General features: G+C 42.8%; 1 protein-coding gene across 1 annotated transcript; it reads left to right on the top strand.

Annotated features, from left to right (window-relative positions):
- Positions 1 to 13,459: 13,459 nt before the first annotated feature.
- On the top strand, positions 13,460 to 14,780 carry LOC306829389 (uncharacterized protein; the record flags this gene model as incomplete). The annotated part of the gene is made up of 2 exons (XM_079352432.1): positions 13,460 to 13,997; positions 14,078 to 14,780. The coding sequence occupies 2 exons, from the start codon at positions 13,460 to 13,462 to the stop codon at positions 14,497 to 14,499; spliced, it is 960 nt and encodes a 319-aa protein (XP_079208558.1). The 3' UTR covers positions 14,500 to 14,780.
- Between the last annotated feature and the right edge of the window lie 3,558 nt (positions 14,781 to 18,338).

Here is an 18,338-nt window from a genome sequence, read left to right as displayed (position 1 = left end):
TGAACGCTGCTGCTTTTAGTGCCAAACAACTTGCATTTGTGTCCCAAGTGAAGGCCGGAGCTCCATTAGTTCAAATGATACCCAAACTTGAGTTTCATCCCTCACTCAGCAGCTGCTTTGAAGCTGGAAGAGTTTTTCTCTTTGAAACGCTGCGCAGAAATAAATGGAGTCAAACTGAAATGAAAGTGACCGGCGTTTCTGGATGTCCCACTCAGGTATGACTCAGTGACTGCCGACGTAATGCTTTTAGATCTGAGAGTTGTTTGTCATGCTTACAATGACCTGTCTGGAGATACAATTGACTTGACTGAACGTCAGCGGACAGCGACGTGACAGCAGACGCAGAGCTGGAAGAATCCGAGTGTCTGGGTGCATCCGAATCAGTTCGTGGCTTTTATTGTCTCCATTAGGAGAAATTCGTTTTGGCCACATATGGCACAACACAAACGTCTGTATACATGTAACATAAACTTCCTTACAGCACAGAACACATCACTTCACACACACTCTTTCTATTGCACATATACCCATTTAAGATCACATAATTTGATTTTTATTGTGTTCCTATTATTTTTCTTGCACAGTCCCTTTATGAATCTCTCACTCACACAATGTGTCAGTAGACAGTCCCTACTATCCGTACAGTATACTTTTAGTACTTTCTGTTCAGTAGGTGCACACAGTAGGCAGATATCTGTTCCTACTCTGTTTTATTCATTCAGTATGGAAGTGGCGTCATTTGAAAAGGTGCTTTACCCGAACCCGCCACATCTGTCTTCGTTTGTTTTTTTAGCTTTATTCAAGAAGAGTAACGCACATAAACAATCAGGAAAAGAAAAACAAAATCACAGTATCAGTGAAGTAAAAAACAGATTAAATAATAAAATAACAGTACATACAAGAAAGGCAGTAATAAACAACATAAAGTACATTTGGAAATTATGATTTAAATCGATTTAAATTTGATGTTATTAATTTAAAGGAGTGATTTCAGTGGGGACTTTAATTCTAGATTAAATGAATCCATGCTTGTTTGTCTTATGTTGGATGTTTCTGTGATGTTTTACATTTTATTTCACACATCATTGTGGGTCGTTAAATACAGTTCATTTCCTAAAGGATGAATCCAAACCATATTGCACAAAAGCAGGAAGTCAGTGTCCGTGCTGAAATGTGCAGTCAACTGAGGTGGACACAAACAATGCCAACTGAATGACCATGACGGTTCAGTCTACTCACACTCCCTGCTGATGGCTGTTCAGAAAGGGCCTCTGTGTCTAAGTAAAATGTAACATGTATTTAATGTTGAGCTGATAAATAATAGTCTAGACTCTAGACGGTACATTTTATATCGTGAGGGTCAGAGAAGTGGATCTTTGAAAGAGCTCCGAGGAGCACCAGAGGATTCATTTACCTTCTCCGAGCCATTGTGCCTCAAAAACCAAAACACAACAAAACAAATAAAAAAATAGCTTTGCTTGACTTTTCAAGAATAGAAAACAAAACACAGTGTGAGGATGTCTTCCATCAGCGTGAAAGGCACATTGAATTTAGAATGTAACAAATCGCATGAGATCCTTCGTAACTTGATCTGGTCGATCTGGACAGGAAGTAAAGACAATAACACACACACAAAGGATGAAACACAGCTTCTCTGTGCACATTTTAAATCATAGACTGTATATAAATAAACATGGACGATGTGTAATTTATTCACCCATTCCTTTTTGAAGGGACGTTTTGGAAGCCCATTGGTGGCTGCAATATTAGAAATGCTCTATCAAAGGTTTGGTCAAGCTAACAGCAGGCGAAGAGCTGGAGCTGAGGCCTTAAAGCGTTCAGTCAGATCAGTGTTGTCATGGTTTGGTTTTCGTTCTGTATTTAATCTTGTTTTAGTTTATTATTTCCCTCGTGTTCGGTGTATGCATGTTCCTAGTGTGTTTACTTTAGTCCGTAGTGCGTTTCCCTGTATCCTTGTGTTCTTCTATGTTGCCTGTTAGTTTATTTCCTGTCTTGTGTTTTAAGTCTAGTCTTTAGTGTTTCCTGTTTTATTTTGTAGATCTGGTTTTGGTGGTGGTATCAGTGTTGGGTTTTACTTTGTACTTGTCCTCAGTGTTCTGGTCTTGTGTTCTTTGTTCCTTGTGTTTCCCGCCTTAGTGATTACCCTGATGTTCCTCACCTGTCTCGTTAGTCTCACCTGTGTCTGATTACCCCTTGTCTATTTAGTCTCTGTGTTTGCCTCAGTTTCTTGTCGTGTATTGTCTTGTCGGATGTCAGTTGTCATGGCCTGTTGTTTCCGCTCCCTGCTCCATGTGTTTCTCCTCGTCGTGGTTTTTGGATTTTTGGTTTTTCTAAGTAAGTTTTTGGTTTTGCCTTTTTTTTTTTGTTAAAATAAATTAATGTATTCTGCACTTGGGTCCTCCTCCCTGTTTCCTGCCTGCTACTCCGTGACAAGTGTTGTCTTTTAATTTCATTACTCGCTTTCTTTAGCAATTGAAACAGATGAGAAAAATAATTCATGAACACAGGTGCTAAGAGCCGTGTGCAGAGGGAGTGTTGGCTGAGTGTGACTGTTTGTCTGTTGAGACCAGGAAACTGTGCGGCGGTATTTGTGATGTCTCAAAAAAAAAAAAAAAAACAACTCTCCAGTCATCAGGAAACATTCCTTCATTTTTTGGAGCCATTAGCTTCAATTTATTCTTGGTGAATGGGGCCCTCAATTTTAACACACACACACACCTCGCCTTTCACATTGCTTCTCCATCTGGCCTCTAAATGATTCTCTGTATCTGTAGCCTATATTTATTATCTTAAAAAATAAAACTAAAATTAAAGTCAAATGAATAAAGCAACTCAAGTTCTGAAATGTGGTGCTCGGGTGTTAGATTGGGATATGGGGATAACAGAGGGTCTCTCTCTGATCATCAGAGCATGTTTCAGATCTTTCGTATCTAAAGTACATAAGAAGAAATGTGAAATCATTTTTTAAGTTGGGGCCTTCCTGACCGAGAAAAGACAGGAAGTGTCTTTTCGGCTCATGTGAATGAAAGACAACAACTCCTACAATGCACAGCACTGTAGGCGACTCTCACTGTAGCATGTGGTGCTTTACTGTTTCCTCACTGATTCCAAGACGTCTTCCAGAGGGAATTGGCAAACAGTGAGCGCACCGACACCACTGGACTTTGTTTCTTGTAAAAAAAAAAAAAAAAAAAAAAAAAAAAGAAACATAAGTCCATTAAATGACATCCAAACAGAAGGAGCAAAACACAAGACGTATGAACTGACACAGAAGGAAAGGAACAAAAGACACAGGTGAGACTAATGACACAGGTAAAGACAATCAGGGCGATCAAAAAGGGAGAGAAAGAAGACATAGGGAGGAAGTAAGACAAGAAACACTGGGGAAAAGAACTACTAAATAAAACAGGGAACACTAAAGATTACTCTCAGAAAAATATAAAAAACATGCTTAAGGGCATCAGGTTTCACAAGAGATGGCACAAAAGGCATAAACACAAAGTAAATCAATGAACAGTACAGACAGGATTAGTAAAATACAAAAAAAAAGGATATAAATGAGAGAATAAAACAGGAAGCATGAGAAACTCAACTCAGGAATATGAAAAGGAAAATACACGGTGATAAAAACACCATGAAAAAAAGAACAATGCAAATCGAACAGGAAAGAAAACAACTGAAAATACATGATAATATAATTTTATCAAACCATGAGTACTAATGACACATTCGAGAAGATGTTGGTGTAACCTCAGTTTCCTCTTCTCAGGTCAGCACATCATGCACATCCGCACTGCTTTAATGCAGCCGTAGCTTCAGTCAGTGAAAGAAAACAGCATGAATCAAAACAAACGTAGTTAAACAAGCCTGCAGAGCCTTACCATTGAAACCAATGTGGATCAGACCACGTCATTGTGGATGGGCAGGTCTGATCTGGTCAGTCAGATCAGATTCTGATCAGATTTTGGATTTGGATTCACTCGCTATTTATTTACCTGTTGCAATGTTTAAATACTTGTCCTTATAATGTGATAAGGCTCTGTGTTCATGTATTACATGTTAAAAGAAAGACTGTATGGGGCACTGGTTGTGTAGTGGGCGAGGCAGCGTCCCATGTGTGGAGGCTGTGGTCCACCAGGCGGGCAGCCCGGGTTCAGGTCCCCACTCTCCCTCTCCCTGATTTCTGTCTCGAGCCCCTCCATCCCAGGACTGGACCCAAGTGCAACACGACCGACTCAGGAGCTGGTTTGAAGGGGGTTTATTTTGAAAAAAGAGGCAGTGGGCTGGTAATCCAGCAGGCGAGGTCTTGGCAGGCAGGAAAAAGCACACTGTTGGTGAGCAGATGTGCTGAAGAAGAGTGGCTTAAAGAGCAGGCTTTTTACACACTTCAGGCTTGATTGTGGATGGGAAACAGGTGTGCAGCAAGGAGGTGGAGGATTGACCAGGTAACATGGAGGTGGGACTGGAGAGGGATAAGCCAGGACTGAAACACAAACACAGAGGAAGAGGGGGGGGGGGGGGGGGGGGGACAGACACAAGGGGGATGGGGAAACAAAAGAAACGATAAGGAAAGCTGAGGTTGTGATCAAAAAAGGAACATGTTACATTAACACGTCTTGAACAATAAAGGTTCACTCAGAAATGTGGGTTTGATGTGCTTTTGGTTAAATGTTGTAGACTCAAGGTCCCAGGATCACACACTCATGAAGATGGGGGCGACAGGCGTCATAGAGATTGACTTTGAGTCTCCACATCTCAGACTCCATTGACATTCTCAGACTTGTATTTTACAGCCCCAGTCTGACTCAAGTGGCATCTTTTGAGGACATTAAATCAGATCTTCACACTTCTCTGAAGAGCAACAAAGGCTTTGTACACAAAGAATTCCCCGAGAAGTGAACACACCCTTTGATGTGCAAAACGGTTGCCATCCTTCAAGGGTTTCCCCAGGTACTCTGGCATCGAATTCGATATGCTAGCTCTCCATCAGTCGGCTTCGCTTTACAGTGGATCAGCCCAGCATGTGGTGGAGGTCATACTTTCAAGAAGTCTGGAGAATTGCATCACATGAATAAAGCGAGGATAAAACACTGAAGACCACTTTGCTCTGCCCAGTGATCATACAAAAGAATCTGCTGTATAAAATCAATACCTATTTTCTCATCTTAAGGACGGCTACGTCAGACACACACACACACACAAACATATGTGTGCATTAATATTTAAATTGTTTTACAGTTATGACGGTCGATAATCGATTGTTCAAGGGCGTTGTTAGGGTTAGAGGTCAAACGTCATTCAATGACGAACACACATTCACCGGATCAAAGTTATTTATATGGCCGCTAGAGGTCGCTTGACTCTAAAGCATAAATATGGGTCGTAGTTTGACGCTCCACGCTTTTGTGGAGGACAGGCTGTAGGAAAGTTAAAACAATCCAAATTAGGTTTTAATATGCTAAAATAAACTTACTTCACTGAAGAAAGATTGATCATGTAATGAACACAGGAAGGTCAGATTTTGGCAAGATAAAAGTTGTGTCCTCCAGGCGGACACAACTTTTTGAAATATATATATAAAAACACATATCCCGCAAACAGCCTAGAAAATATGAGCTAACAGCAGAGTATTAGTTGTGACCTTTCCAGATGCACAAACAAAGTGGTTGGGCTGCAGTCAGTTGTCAGCAATGCAGCACTAAAGGCTAATCACCAGCAGGAACATTAGTGAGAGAGGAAAACAGGGATCCTGCTGGATAGTCCTGGAACTGTAGTGGTTTAGAGAGACTCTTCAAATGGATGAGTGGGGCTCAAACCTCTGTGTCAGCACACATCTGCTCTGCTGAAGTGTCCTTGAGCAACATACTCAGTCAAAACTTATTTGCCCTCACTTTCCCTGGAGGAAAGCGTGGATTGCAAATGCAGCCTTCAAATTGTGTGTATATCACAGAAACAAGTACACTTGGGAGTAGACATGGAGAAGGAGAGAAAGAGCAAGTGAAACAGCGACAGAGTGAGGCATATGTGAGCTAACCAGCCAGCATTAGCATTGACCTTTCCCCAATGGCTGGGCACAGTAAGGCGGGGCTAATGCAGAGACTGGTGGTACTCAGCTAAATGCTAGCATGTCACAACCTATCTCATCAAATCTTTAATTCAACCTTTCCTCCGCCCCAATGGGCTCTGGATGTGATAAGCAATATCTTTATAGCACAAAAAGGCCAACATACCAACAAGGTTAGGTGTGAGAGCCAGTGTGTGAGTGTGTGTGTGTGTGTGTGTGTGTGTGTCTATTTCGCTGCTGGAATTGTACTAGTTTCACATAAAGAAAGTGATGGGATTTGAAATAATATGACCAATGGAGCGTGGCATTTAAAAAAAACAAGCACCTTGCCTGCCCGCAATTTACCCCTTTTATAAGTGAGCTTTATTTCAGCAACGCAGAATATAACCTTAAAGTGAAAAAAAAAGAAGAAAAAAATAAAACAGCCTGAAGCAGATTTTATATAAACTCAAAGAACACACAACTTTAGCTTATCAGCCTCTACGCTTAACTCATCCAGAACCGCAAGGACAGAAAAACTGATTAGCCTTTTGCTCCTGTCGCCCAAAATTGTATGTTATCCAATGGGCTTTGGTACAATCCATATTATTGAGCATGAAAAACCATAAACGCAACCAAGCAGAACGTGTGTAACTTTTCAGTGCTGCTCTGTTGATTCTAGATTACATGACTGGCTATAAACATGTAAAGGCAGTTTGGTTACTTTGTTCACAGCAGCCGTGTTAAATAAAGTATCGTATGCATATGCGGCAGGTCACGGAGTCACGCTTTAATATTGTGTCAGAATTCACGTCTGATCTCATGCAAGCCTCATCAGCTGATCTCCTGAAAACATCCCATTGGCTAAATAGTTCTTATGCCGTCATATTTAAACTGCTCCATTCCGCCTACGCTTCTCTGCTCCCTCTCCATGCCACATTTGCAACCCTCCCCTGCTCCTCCTTTTATGCTATTCGGGCTTAATCAATGTCATGCTGTCTGTCACTGATGCTTGCTCTGGGAAGTTTGCTGCTCATCTCCCTTCCTTGTATGCACGGGAAGGGCAGGGATGTGTGCTGTCCCTGCCTAATGCTTTCCACGTAAGCGCATGGAAGGGCATGGAGATCCCTGAGAGCCATACCGCAACATATACGTAATTGCGTCAGTGTATCCATTTTGACAAAGTGGTCCTGACTGAACTTAAGTTATGCCAGGAGAAGCACGACATGTCCATACTAACACTAACTATGAATTAGAGGCATGAAGACACTCTTAAGTAAGGACAGAAAGAATATCCGCAAACAAATCATTGGTTTATTTTTTACTAGGGTTTTACAATTTGTTTTTTAAAAGCCATTTAATCACTTTGTGGTCTCATGTTTGAAATGCCATTGTTTTTGTTTCTTAGTTTTTTGGGGGTTTTTTTGTGCTTTGAACGGCAGGGTTGGTACTTTCCAAAAAACGAGCATGATTTTGAAAGTAGCACTCCCATAAACGCTGTGCATAACGCCGTAGTTGGCTGCCACTCTAGTCAATAATTCTGTTTCCACAGCGAGCCACTTCGCTCTTTGTTTCAAATATGATGCGAGTCTATTTTTCGACAGAGTACACTGATGAAAGCAAGTTTGTTGAGGAGGATGATGATGGGCGATGCCAAAGAGCTAAAAATGCTAAAGCTATTTTTCACTAAAAACAGAAATTTCAGGATGAATCAACACAGCACAAATCCATAAAGATGCATGACTATTAGCAGAGGTTTGAATGAAAAGCGGCCCTTTCCTGACCATTAGAGAACACACATTATATAACTAATAGCGCTGGTTCATTTGACAAGCAGTAGATTAAATAATCATTGACATGGTTGGGACAGTTGGTGCAGTGCTTTGTGAAAAAAGAACATTTAACATTGATTTGTTTGCATAGAGAACATAACAGCACTTTTGTCATCACCACACATTATTTTGCCTCGTTGGAACTTTTCAGAAAATTCATTTTCCATTGGAATTGCTTTTTATAATTGCATGAGGGCTCGCACAATAGGGACATATCTGCTCAATTTGCAGTACATTGATGAGCATGGGGGCAGTGGAGTGCTATTGGAAACCACAGCAGATCAGAACAAGCAGGTGATTGTGTGTTTATCTGTTTGAATATAGGGGAAGATGACAATGAGAACAATTACTGGACATTCAGAATCTACTTTGTTTCAAGACTTTCATGGCAACAAATGACATCTGGTACCCACGTAATGTTCGTCTATCGAAGGGGCAAAATTCTGTTCTGAAACCTGCTGAACTTATGTCAGGGTCAGCAGCACTCACGCTTATAAGAAAGCAGTTCTTATGAAAATATAAAACAACGAGTAGTCAGAAGCTCAGCCTGATTTGAAGCAGGAAGTCCGTTTCATACGTTTCTATTCTTCGATCAGCTGATTATGAGCGTTTCCTTGCCAGACTATAACATGAACTTAACCATCCAATCATGCTGCTGCCGTCAACCTTTAAATCCGTTCTGTTCTCTGTTTCCGCCTTTCTTCTTCATTCCAGTCACCTCCAATCACTGTCCAAGTCCAGCTCAGAAGTCTGATCTTCATCCATCCTGCATCCTCGCAACACCACCAAAAGCATCTCATGGTTGGCAGAGTCACGCTGCGTCTCAGGACCATCTGAGCAACAGGCAGTCTGGAGCCCCAGGAGCAGATCGAGCAGAACAGGAAGTCAGACTCTGTCACGCCATTGAAAACCTTCAACAGGGCTACCAAACACCCCAAACAACACCCAGGTTTCTGGTGGAAGTTCAGCGTAGTTGTTTCTGTTATTCTGGGAACACTGCATCTAATAAACTTAAACATACCTGCAATCCACATGTTCCTGCATCACCACGTTTACCTTAAAAGCTGAAACTGGGGTTCGACTGTAGAATCAAATGGTGCTTCTCATTTGAGGCTAAGATGAGGCTGGTTGCTGTCTGTGTTGGATTACGGTGATGATTCATACATGCATGCCTCCTCACAAAGCTTCCATGCTCTGGACTCTGTGTATCATGGAGCTCTGAGGTTCATCACTAACTTTAAATCCCTCACTCATCACTGTTTGTTGTATGAACACGTTGGATGGACTTCGACGCAGACTTAAACACCGGTGTATTGTTATCTTCAGGACTATGTTTTGACCCTCAGTCAGAACAGTACAGGGACATATAATCTGTGGTCCCAGGATCTCTACTTATTGTCTGTTCCGATAGTCAGATTGGAGCTAGGAAAAAAAGGCGTTTAAGTTTGCTGCACCCTTTACTGGGAACAAATCACAAAATGAATTGAAACTTCTTCTTCTTTGCATTTCTGTTTGAAGTATCTTCTTTTTCAGCGGTTCAACCAACAGCAGAAATTATATTTAAATATGGACTGTGAGTGGGAGAAAGACATTAAAATAGATGAGGCTTCCTCAAATAATCCTTATCAAAGAACTAAGCTAATATTACTTCATGCAGACCAAACACAAAACCAACAAAATGAAGAGCGTTTCTAGGTAGAGCCGGCCATTGTTTACGCGCTGCGGGATTTGATGGACCTGGCTCTGTTTGCTAAAGACACAACATCCACTTGAATTACTGTAGAGGATTTTATGCTGGAAGGAAAATGAACAAGGAGACAGAGAAAGAAGGCAAGGAAGGAGAATTTGAAACCAGCCTTACCATCTCTTACGATGGGAAATGTTTGCTTGATCGCCAACAAGATGGCGATCGCTTGTACGGAGCCAGAATGTACATCTAGTGAGCAGCCTGATGTGTTTTATACGGACAAAGTTAAAAGGCTCTATATCTGACAGTTACACCGGCGTCAGTGGCTTCCTGACGATACAGGCTGACAGGGAAACCAAAGCAAGCGGTACAATCAGCGTCTGATGCATTTTTGCTGTGAAAACGATAAAAGTCAAAGGAAAAGAGATGAAGAGGAGTTGTCCCTCTAAAAGGAGGAAGAGTAAATGGAAGGCTGATGGGGATGGGGATGGGGAGGGTCTTTTCTTCACTCTCTGAAGTGTCGTCAATTGCTTGCAGGTGTTCGGGAAGTATGAGGCGTAATGGAAGGCAGACACCCCCCCTCCCCCGTTCAACCTGGACTCAGTGCCGGCCTTGGACAGTCAACCAAGGGACTGACCCATGAAAGAAGGTTCCTTGGACTGGCACCCCCACTACAGTGCCACTTTTACACCCCGCGAGTTTCAGTGAGATCTCAAGTCTGTGACTTCTTCTATGTAAACAGCAAGGTGAGTGTTATTTTTGGTTTGGCTGCTGAATCATGTCGTGTCTACGTTTGGAGGATTCTGATGTTAAAAATCGATTGAAACTGTCCTCGTGTGCAATACTCTCCCACGTTCGTTTTAAAGGTTTAGGGTTTGATAATCATCTCGTGTATATACAGCCTTAGTTCACCTTGGAGTAAAGGTGAAGTTTATTTCATTTTATAGATGCCTTAGTTCAATTTGAGCCGTCGCACACATGCAACAAAACGCTGACTGCTGCTGAAGTCAGGAGCGAAGAACAAAGTCCGGAATAGAGAAATTGTTAATCACATCTCTTCATCACTAACGCCATAAACCACAGACACCGCCGCCGCCACATGGCTCGCTACAGAGAGGGGGTTAGGAAAAAGAAGAGAGGCTGTTTGAGGAGCGCAGCGAGGGAGGCACAGGGAGATAACAAAAGGTAGTGTTTACAGACCTTGTCATTTTTTATTTCATTTATCATCCTCAGCAGTGGAACCCAGAACATCCACCGTCACAAACAACAAAAGGGAGCAAGCCATGTAATCACAGCCTGTCAGGAGGGGAATGAAGTCGTATTTATTATCTATATGTGCACACAACCAACAATACCAAAGTATAGATATAAAATCTCTTAAAATAGATCTTTTTCATGTGATGCCAGGATTGCATAGTAATTTATGCCTGACCTGATTTGTTACAGTTAATAAAGTTATCAGTACCATCAGCTTGTTTCGATTGGTTTTTAATCATTCAGCCGCCTATACATGTTCTGAGTTATAGGGACCTTGGCAAATTAGTCCAGCCCCAACCCAATATGATTTTGACACCCCTGGTCTAACCCACTGGCCTTACGATATACAGTCTCATCACTTGCTCATGAACATCGCTTTTTGTCCTTTTCGCTGTTTCCCCATAGATCAATGCAGAATTCATGCAAATCACAACTTTACCACTTCAAGCGAAGTTCCCAGCACAACTCGACAAACACACTGAACCTAATCAAAGTCTTCAGTAACAAAGGAGGAGCAGCTGACTCCTCAAGGCTCCCACAGCTAAGGCATGTTAATCATGTTTTAGATAATTAATCCTCGTAGCCCACTTGACTATGTTTTGCTCATTGACTTGTATTTTAACAGTGATCAATCAATCAATCAATCTTTGTTCGTTTGTATAGTGCCAATTCTTAAGTATTATTTCAAGCAGGGGAAAGATCTTACTATTTCTTAGTAAATATTACAATGTGATCAATCCTCAGACTATATATTTGAGATTAATAAATGATATTTTTTTCTAGAGTAAGAACATCAACCTCAAGAAGGACATGGTGTTACGGTTCAGAGAAGACCCAATTGCAGAATAAACGAACAGACGCAGGTAGGGCAAAAAAACTGAAACTTTACTCAATCTTTCAGGCAGAGTACCATAAGTCCATTAACAAAAACAAGAACAAGAAAAAATCAAGAAAACCAGTCCCAAGTCATCCGGGGAGATATCCAACAGGCAATATTGAACTGGCTGGAGGCTATGCAGGCGGCAACACATGACGATCTGACAAATAAGGGGGGAGATTGACCAAGCTTATATATAGAGGGTAATGAGCAGATGAGCAACAGGTGAGTGGCAGGATCCAGGAGGCTGACAGATGATTGGCTGAGACAGCACAGGAAATGGGCGGAGACCAGGAACAGGGGGGAAGGCTGGCAGGTGCAGACTGGACAGTGAGCAGAGGAGTGAGTGCAGGAAGGCGGGGTATCAGGAGCAGGAAGCTCCAGCAGAATCCATGACACATGGGGTGCATCCCAAGTGTCTTATTTGCACCGAGTGTCCTCCGAGTTGTCTCCTCCACTTGCGTCTTAGTCCCGCCTACCAGAGATGCACGGAGGAAACGAAGCCGAGGAGAGAGGACCGAGGAAATCAGCTTTAAGACACATGAGACGTCCTTTCCTCGACAGCGTCACGTGAAGCGACGTCCATTTGTGATGACATCAGCACAGCTGGATCGGCTGCCACAACTCCACAATTATGAGCGTGAGATGCCGCTGCGCATTGAGTGATGACATTTATTGGTGATTCTCCTCGCAACTCAAGTGTGGTTGGGTGAAGAAATAAAATAAAAACTGAACTTGTGAAAATATTTATTTCAACCAGAAGATCAGGTTAAGATGCGTTTATTTATGAATAACTACAAAAGGCTACCAACTAAATATTGAAAGATTTATTTTTTTGCCTTCTCATATCCATTCCATGTAGGAATTGTTATGAAGACAGCAGTGTTTGGGTGTGTGTGTGTGTGTGCGTGCTTGTGTGTGTGTGTGTGCGTTTACGCTACAATTTATTCATAGTGCTTCCAATAGAATCACCCACTAACTGTATTGCCTCCATGTATTTAGCCTCTTCATGCAGTGTGATTCATTCATATAAATCACATCATTCTTCCTGTCCTCCTGTGCTGTCACTCAAAACAGTTGCTAAACACCTTTTGGCAACTCTTGATAACTCAATGACAATAAAGACTTCAGTCAGTGTGTCTGCTGTTCAATCCAACCATGCCAGCTGAGTCCTGTCAGCTCAATGAGTTAATTAGGAAAATGAGGCACCACACCTTTATAAGTGTGAGATAATGCTTTACCCAGATAGTGTAAACTAGGGAGGCACATCACATAGCCATGGCTGTAATTGCAGCCACGACTTCAATTCAACAATTTGAGGAGCATCGTCGCAGAAGGCGAGCAAGGCTGCGACACGCTATTCAGAGTTTTGAAGAGGTAAGAATCTAGCAAACTTCTGAATTTTCAATCATGTCACTCACATGCATCTCACACACACACCACTGTTACCTGTAGCCAGAACAATAACACATCATGGGAATGTGGGAAGTGCATGCTCAAAGCATGCCAACACATTTTTTTTGCTACCCAAAAAACAATCCAGTTAGATGGACAATCAAACCACACACTCAGACTTTGTGTGTGGCTAAACATAGTCACTGCCAGGTTATTCAGATAAGTGCTGTAAGTATTTAAAGGCAGACATGAACATTAAACTTGCATCCTTTGTGTTGTAGATGGAACGAGAGCCAGTACACCGTTGGATAAATGCCCATGCGTCAGTCCTTGATGGTCAGGATCCCATGGCCGATTATCGGCTTTCAAGGCCGTCCTTGGAAGCTCTATCGAGGACCCTGCCATCAAAGCCCACTCAAGGCTGGTCACATGAGGTACATGTCCTGCTTACGGTGTACTGGCTGGCACACGGCTTCTCGTACAGTGTGGTATCCCGGGCCTTCCAAGTCCCAAAGTCTACAGTCTGGCGACTGGTGCACAGTGGAGTTGAGAAGATTGCAGCCCTTCGCCAGGAGGTCATCAGGTTGCCCACCGCTGGAGAACTTGATGTGGTTGGCCAGGCATTTGCACAGCTGGCCAACACACAAGTGTTCTCCAGATGTGTGGGCTCCATTGATGGCTGCCATGTCCGCATCAAGACCCCCCCTGGACCCGGGGACCAGGATTACCTCAACAGGAAGCTCTTCCCGTCCATACAGCTGCAGGCTGTTTGTGACGGGAAGGGCTTGTTTATTAACACCTTTGTGGGGTATCCTGGCTGTGTCCATGACACGAGAGTCTTGAAGGACAGCAGGTTGTACAAAGAGGCTCTGAATCCTCCCCCAGGTAAGACTAATACATTTTACTAATACTATTCCCTATTCATCAAACGCATAGTAATGATTTTATTTCCTCTCTCTCTGCAGGGTACTTTATTGTGGGTGATGGTGGCTACCCCTGCACAGAAACACCTGTGGCCATCATCACCCCATATATAGAATCAGTTCGAGGGAGGGTGCAGAGCCGCTTCAACCATCATCATGCCAAGGCCCGTTGTGTCATAGAGCGGGCCTTCGGCATGTTGAAGACCCGTTGGAGGTCGCTGTTCTTCAAGGCTCTGGAGGTCAAGCACACCTTTGTCCCCACAGTCATCACTGCGTGTGCAGTGCTGCACAATATCTGCCTCACAGTAGGGGACGTCCTCCAGCCTGTGGAGGACATTGGTGTGGCTCCACCACGTCCAGTGAGGGGGCCACAAAGCGGACATGGCCAGCGAAACCGACTGGCAGGGCTGCTCTCTGCTCCACTTGTGCACCCAGTAGCACTGCAGGAGCACGACTATTTGTAGACTTTGGGACATGGAAGACCCGGGACACAGGCCACCACACTGTATGATAGCCTGTGTGCCTTTGTTTTATATTTTTTTTCCTCAACCAACTTTTGTTAGTTATGTCATTCCTGAGTATTATTTTGGAATTACTTTAGACAAGTGACATACCATCATCTGGCTCGAATCCTTGACAAGCATTTCAATGAGTTTAATCTTGCAGTGTCTAAATGTGTTTAACACGTTTGAATCTGCAAGTATGATTGGGCATTGTGCCCTGTAATGAAGCAGTGAACATTGTATCTTGACATAGGCTGTGTCAGGATAGGAGGGGAAGTAGGACACAGGTGCAGACCTAGCAGTTTCTTCAAGTTATCCAAGAAGGATAACCATAAAAAGGGCAAGCGATAGATTGGAGAGGGAATAAAAAAAGTATAGAACCAAAACACCCTTCTAACATAAATAAATAATCCCCTAAAAATATTAACAAAACCACTGCTACCAAGCACCAGGCTGGAAATTCAAACGTCCAGGAGGCATTAACACTCTCATAGAAAGTTTGTTGTTTTTGAGTTGAGATGCTCTCACTACCTCTGAAGGTGAGGTAATGAATCAGCACAGAGCGCTGAAGTCCAACAGGATATGTAAGCTCCTCACACCTGCTTTTCATCAAGGCCAATCAGCGACACACACACCTGACTCTGCTCTGAGCTGATCCAATCAGCAGCCTCAATGAGAAGCTGGTGAGTGTGGGGAAGGCTAACTTTACACGACAATGATCTGAACACAAACAGCATGAGTGGCGTCGTGTTCCCACTTTTTATTCCGTGTTTTGATGAGCGTCTTTGGGTGGAAGTCTGCGTGCACACGGGGATATTAAACTATGAAATTTGATAGTATGCATGGAAGGTGGCTCGTTTGGTACTGTGAGCACTGCCATACAACAACACCAAGAGCACACATGCGTTGATACTTCCATAACTCGGCTTAAGTGAAATGAGTCCTGGATCTGAGCAGCTTGAATGTCCGACTGAATGAAATAATAATAAATAATAATTTGTTGTTTGTCTATACATGGATGTGAGGTGAATGCATACGTGACACATTTGCGTTTTCAACCCTTTTAGACAGGAAAGCAACAGCGGAGCGTTTCTTTAGATTTCCACTCCGGAGGGTGGGTTCATTTTTTTTGCGTGTGTTTTTAAGTCCCGAAAATGCCGTCGCCGTCTAAACGAAATACACATCTGCGACAATATTTTGTCGGTTCCAGCCTAAGACACTGAAGCCAACCTTGCTGATGGCTGATGTGTTCTGCTTCACCACGAGCCGCCTCCAGTTTGTGATCGCATGAACGGGTGATCGAGCAGTTAAACCCTTGTAAAGCACTTTTAATTTAAACGCTGTATAAACAGAAGCATTTGGTCTTTTTCTGCATGGCTTGTGAACAGAGGCGATGCGTGTGATCACAATTAGACATTGTGGGCCATAATGACGCCGGAGAGAAAGGTCATTCCCTCTGTTGAAAAGAGCAAAAGACAGCAGGTGAGACAGATCAGTGAGATGATAGTGTAATGATCCTTGTTGGAAGATTAGGTCGTGGCAGCATTAGTCAAATGGATACAAGTAAGATTAAGACAAATGGCAAACATTTAGAATAAGCCCAGCACTTACACTTCTAATAGAGATTGAAAGCAATGATTTCAATATTTTCTTCTATTTAGAAGCAGATATTTTCTCTTGGGTCCTGACTGTTCACCTTACTCCTAATTTCCCAACACACTGAGACTTTTATTTTGACGGAACTCACTGCAAGCACGCATCAGGCTGGCTCTGGAAAAGCACCCTAAGGGGCAGGGTCAGGGCGCTGTCTAAAAATTGCATTAAATATTAGTGTGGAAACACGTTTTTTTTGTTTTTTTAATGATGCTCAGCATCCAAGTTCAGACAGGAAGACTGGTGTAATTCTTTCATTCATTCTGAAACCACACCGCCCACTACCACCTCTCTCTCTCTCTCAGGTGATCAGCTGATCATGGGCGTGTTTCATCCTGGAATTAACCAACCAGACTCTGCCTCAAACTTTCTCAACCAATCAACCTCCTGCTGTCGAAACACTTAAAACTCTCTCTCTTCCACAGTCAGTCTGTTGCTTCAGGCTCACGCTTCCACCCTCCTCCACCCCAGTCACCTCCATCCAGCTCAGCAGAGTCCAGATCCAGGCTGAAACCCACTCCTCATCACACCACCACCAGTGTCTAGACTCCACAGGGGGGCATCCTATCCTGCGTCGGCCTCGTTACCCCTCAGAGCTCACAAAGTCGTCATGATGGAGTCTAGCCCCCAAAACACATTTCATTCTATAGTTCTTGCACATTTCATTGTTAATAAATAATTGTTCATTCTCAGTTAAGTCTCTCCTGATTGAAATACTTTTGAGGCATTTTTGTCTTTAGTGGATAGGCCAGCTGAAGAGAGACAGGAAACACTGTGAAGACAGAGAGTGGGGAATGGCCCTTCAGCAGAGGGCGGGCGTTGGATTAAATCCATGCAAGCTGTGACGGGGACCATTGCCCCCCTCCCTTGATACCAATTATGAGTTACCTTTATGTCCTTTAGTATCAAAGCCATTTGTCAGTACAGGCATCTAGCACTGAGACACTTTAAGTACAGTATATCTAAATACATTGTTTGTATAGACTCTATGATTATACTAATATTAAAACAAAGTCCCCATGTGATGGTAGAAAGAGCTTCAGATGATGCCCCCCCCCCCCCCCCCCCTCTCCACCTTCCCTCCTCTCTTTGCCTCCAGGGAGTCCAGCCTCAGCCCCATGACAGAGCTAGTCTTTTTTTTATCACTTTGCTGAGCCTGCAGGCACTTCTGCTCCTGCTGCTGCCTTCCAACCATGAAACAGCAAAACACACAGCACAGGAAACGACTGCAAAGACGATGTGGAGCATCGGCTGTGTGCCTGTTGAGATTTCTCTGTCTTCGCAAGCGTGCAGACGTTATGCTCGCAGGACAAAATATTATCCATCTCATTTGACATCTAATCTCACTTAATGCATGTCCTTTATGGCGGATTGAATTGAGGATACTTCTGTTGCATCTTTCTGGTAAAAGATCAGAATGATGAGCATTTTTTTAATGACTTAAAACCAGGTCGTGTTTACATATGAAAACAGGAATCAAGGCATTTCAAGTATTTAAGGAAAAAGGAATCTCGTCAGCAACGTGCAGAATAATTACCTCCAGCTCTACAGAGAGCAGGTGAATACAGGAGATAGCAGGGGTCTCACATCGATTTTAACACTGAGGCATAAAAGGCGATGTGGATTCAGGTAGGAGGAAAGGTAAAAAAGAAGATTTTGAATACTTGAGACAGTGCAAAAACAGGTTTAAACTGGATGTCACAAAGTGTTTTCTTATGCTTGGAGCTGTGGATATTGGTATTTAAGCATGAAAGAGGTGGCATTGTTACACTTTACATTGCTCTTAAAGCATCAAAAGGGAATCTTAGAGAGTTAAGACTGCATTTAAATGAGAAATAAAACCTTTAACTAACCCTCATTTTTCTATTGGTTCCACTGAAGGCATGTCTGTATTTACAGCGATAGCCCTGAGGACCAAATTAGTGTCTCTAGTTAATTTTGGCATGTTGTGCTGGTATGTGCCAGTGAAGGCAAATCCACTGTGTACCTCCGGTGGTCCTCAGATATTTGGCTCTGGGCTAATTTCCATAAATTAACATCTTAAATCAGATGCCTCAAATAAGGGCAACATTATGCAAATTCCTGAAGACTAATTATTAAAGCCTTTTTTTTTTTCTTTCTGTCTCTTGTAAGGCAGCCTAGTTCAG

This window comes from Symphodus melops, assembly GCF_947650265.1.
Source record: "Symphodus melops genome assembly, chromosome: 9".
Lineage (NCBI taxonomy): Eukaryota > Metazoa > Chordata > Actinopteri > Labriformes > Labridae > Symphodus > Symphodus melops.
Note: the sequence above shows the minus strand (reverse complement) of the source record. Positions and strands in the feature narration are given on the sequence as shown.